Source organism: Propithecus coquereli, unplaced genomic scaffold (assembly GCF_000956105.1).
Source record: "Propithecus coquereli isolate 6110/MARCELLA unplaced genomic scaffold, Pcoq_1.0 Scaffold322, whole genome shotgun sequence".
Classification (NCBI taxonomy): domain Eukaryota; kingdom Metazoa; phylum Chordata; class Mammalia; order Primates; family Indriidae; genus Propithecus; species Propithecus coquereli.
The window spans coordinates 387,582-390,535 of NW_012148864.1; the positions used below are offsets into that span (position 1 = coordinate 387,582).

Consider the following 2,954-nt stretch of genomic DNA (forward strand, 5'->3'; position numbering starts at 1 on the left):
GGTGAAAGGTGATGAAGCTTGGAAAAGGGTAATGGCAGTGGACAACCAAAGAAGTGGATGAATTTGGGATGTATTACCTGGTGATTAATGGAAAGTTTAACTAGCACAGTAAAAGCAAAAAGTCAAAGTCAAGATCAACTAACGGGGTTACTGAGAAGTAGCAAACTTTGCTCCATTTCCCCTTAGCAAAGACCCAAAGCCCCTGGTGATGCTCAGGGCCAATCGTGTATTGCGGCTGCGCAAAGCACGTGCACAAGGCCCCGTTCCCCAGCTGGAGTATGAGGCTCACAACTTCATTCCAGAGAGGTCAGTGGCATGGAACCAGACCGTTTCCCAAGCAACACCATTGTCCGGGGCTCCGGGCGGGGGAGGAGTAACTAAGGACAACGGCCGGAAGAGAACTCCGGAAGAGAGGGAGAGTCAGAGGGGAAAAATGGCCAACACGCGCCGCAGCCCCTGCCACCGCGGGTGATTCGAAGGCTCCACACGAGGCGAGAGCGGACGGCGGGAGGGGCCGGAGAACGCGCTTGTGATTGGCAGGCCGGTGCAGGGACGCTTGTGATTGGGCAAGGCCGAGATGGAGGGCTTCGTTTTGAACCGCGTAGGGTTCTGGGTAGCAAAGGTCTTAGAAGGGTCTTAACCGAAAGGGGGAGGAGGAAGGCCGCCAACAAACGGCTTAGCTCACAATCCCAGCTGGCACACAGGCCGGGGCGTCCCCCTCCCCCCTCATGGAGAGAGCCAGGCCTGAGCCACGACCTCAGCCGCGCCAATTGCCACGGGTGACCCCGCCGCGTCCGCTACGTCCCGCTCCGCCCCCGCTGCCGGTCGAAGGTACTTCCTTTCGAGCAGCGACCGTCGAGCCACCTCCGTCGCCGCCCGCCCCGTGCGCGGCCGCCATTGCGACCGTGGCTTCGTCGTGCGGCGACGCCCCGGCGTCGGGTGTACAGCCCGTGGCACGGCGGCTGCTGCAGGTGAAGCCAGAGCAGGTGTTGCTGCTGCCGCCAGGGCCAGCACTGCCTCAGGTCCGGGACGACAGCGTTGCTTCCTCGCCCGCGCAGGCGCGGCTGGTGCCACTGAGGCCCGAGCTGTTGCTACTGCAGCCACCGCCCGCATCCGAGGGCGTCCTCTGCAGGCCCGAGTTGTACCCGGTGCAGCCCCGGGAGCTGCACGTTAAGGTCGAGAAGCATGAGCCAGGTCCCGGCTCCGACCTGTCGGTGGGGCCTCGGAGGGCTGTCGAGGCAGGCTCCAGAGCCTCCAGGGCGGCCAAGGTGCAAGGCCCTGGGCCGGCCCTCGACAACCGCCGCGGGGACGCGAAGGACAAGCTGGAGGCAGAGGAGGTCATGAGGGACACAGGGAAAGGCAGCGAAGGCAAAAGCCTGGCGGCTATCCAAGAAGAAATCATCAAAACGGAGGAGCCCGAGAGACTCCGCGAGGACTACAGGCTAGGCATGGAGCCCACGTCCAATGGCCTGGTTCATGGCAGCAAGGAGGTCATCTTGGCCCAGCCGTCCAGCGCCTTTGGGCCACACCAGCAAGACCTCAGGATCCCTTTGACTCTGCACACAGTACCCCCGGGGGCCCGGATCCAATTTCAGGGACCTCCACCTTCAGAGCTGATAAGATTGACCAAGGTCCCGCTGACACCAGTGCCTATTAAAATGCAATCCTTACTGGAGCCTTCTGTAAAAATTGAAACCAAAGATGTCCCACTGACCGTGCTTCCCTCCGACGCAGGTATTAGACAGCAGGGAAATCTGGTTTTCAAAACTTCGTCTATGTTGCCCCATAGCTGACATGTCAGCAGTTCAGAAGCCTAAACTAGAAAAATAAAATCATGGAACTGATTCTTTTCAGGGCAAAGTCTGCACAGGTATCACTTCTGATTGACTTGTACATATACCAGTAAAATACACTAACATGTTCAAGATTACCAAACATTTTTTAAAAATCTGTATTTTAAGGCCCAGTAAATGATGAGATTTAGATATGACTAATTTTTATACACAAAAATAGAAACATTCTTGCTAGACAACACAAAGCCTTAAGTTTATATACTACAAATAATCAAGATTAAAAATATCGTATTATAGTAGCTCAATACTTTTACATTTATCAAGAAATAGAAGAAGCAATGGTGTTTAATGAAAAAAGTTATAATTAAACGGGAAAGTTTATACCAATTATAGAGATCATCTTTAAAAATGAGCAGTAAACATTTTTCTAGGAGAAAATAATACATGATTAAATGTAACACCTTAGTATTCTTCTAAAAACTAAGGACTTATGAAATATAGAAAATGAAAATATTGTAGAATAAGCTAGAAAAATTGTTTTAGAAGAAATAACTATAGTTACAACGGTAACAACTACACATAAATATGTCTATCCAGTATTTCTAAACATATAGTTAGCAAATTTTTATCTTAAGATTTAGTTCAGACAGAACACTGCCAATGAATGTCTTGGAAAGTCATATTAATCTTTGGTTCATGTTTTCATTAACTTTATTGTTTTTGTTCTTATTTTCTTTACTGACTCATCCTCTCCACTCTACCCTCTTGCTTTAATCTTTGATAGTTTTAGACTTTGTTTTCATTTTTCTAAAGGAAGGAAATAGCTTTCTTTATACTACGTATTTCATCCTTAGCATTTTTAAAAATTTTTTTAAAAATCTGTTAGGATATCAAGTAATCCTAAAAGCAACAATGTAAGAACTTTATAGACAGTTATTTTTGATGAATCACATAAGAAATGTGAATTTAGCCAATGTCCTTTATTGTAATTTCAACTGGCTCTGTGACTTTCAAAGAGCCACTTTTATTATTTTTCTCTTATTTTTCTCGCAGGACATGGAAATACTGTTGATGACTCACCTTGGTAGGAGCTTCACCTTCACAGTGAAATACAACCAATTTAGTATTAGTAATGTAATATTATAAATATTTTTGCTCAAA

The 2,954-nt window shown here is 48.0% G+C and overlaps 1 protein-coding gene across 2 annotated transcripts in view; it reads left to right on the top strand.

Annotated features, from left to right (window-relative positions):
- Positions 1-728: 728 nt before the first annotated feature.
- The window catches only part of SOX30 (SRY (sex determining region Y)-box 30), a 26,329-nt gene continuing 24,103 nt past the window's right edge, over positions 729-2,954 (top strand). For both annotated transcript variants that reach the window (XM_012650386.1, XM_012650387.1), the window contains exon 1: positions 729-1,734. In XM_012650386.1, coding sequence (XP_012505840.1) covers positions 729-1,734 — 1,006 coding nt within the window. The remainder of the gene's footprint in view (positions 1,735-2,954) is intronic.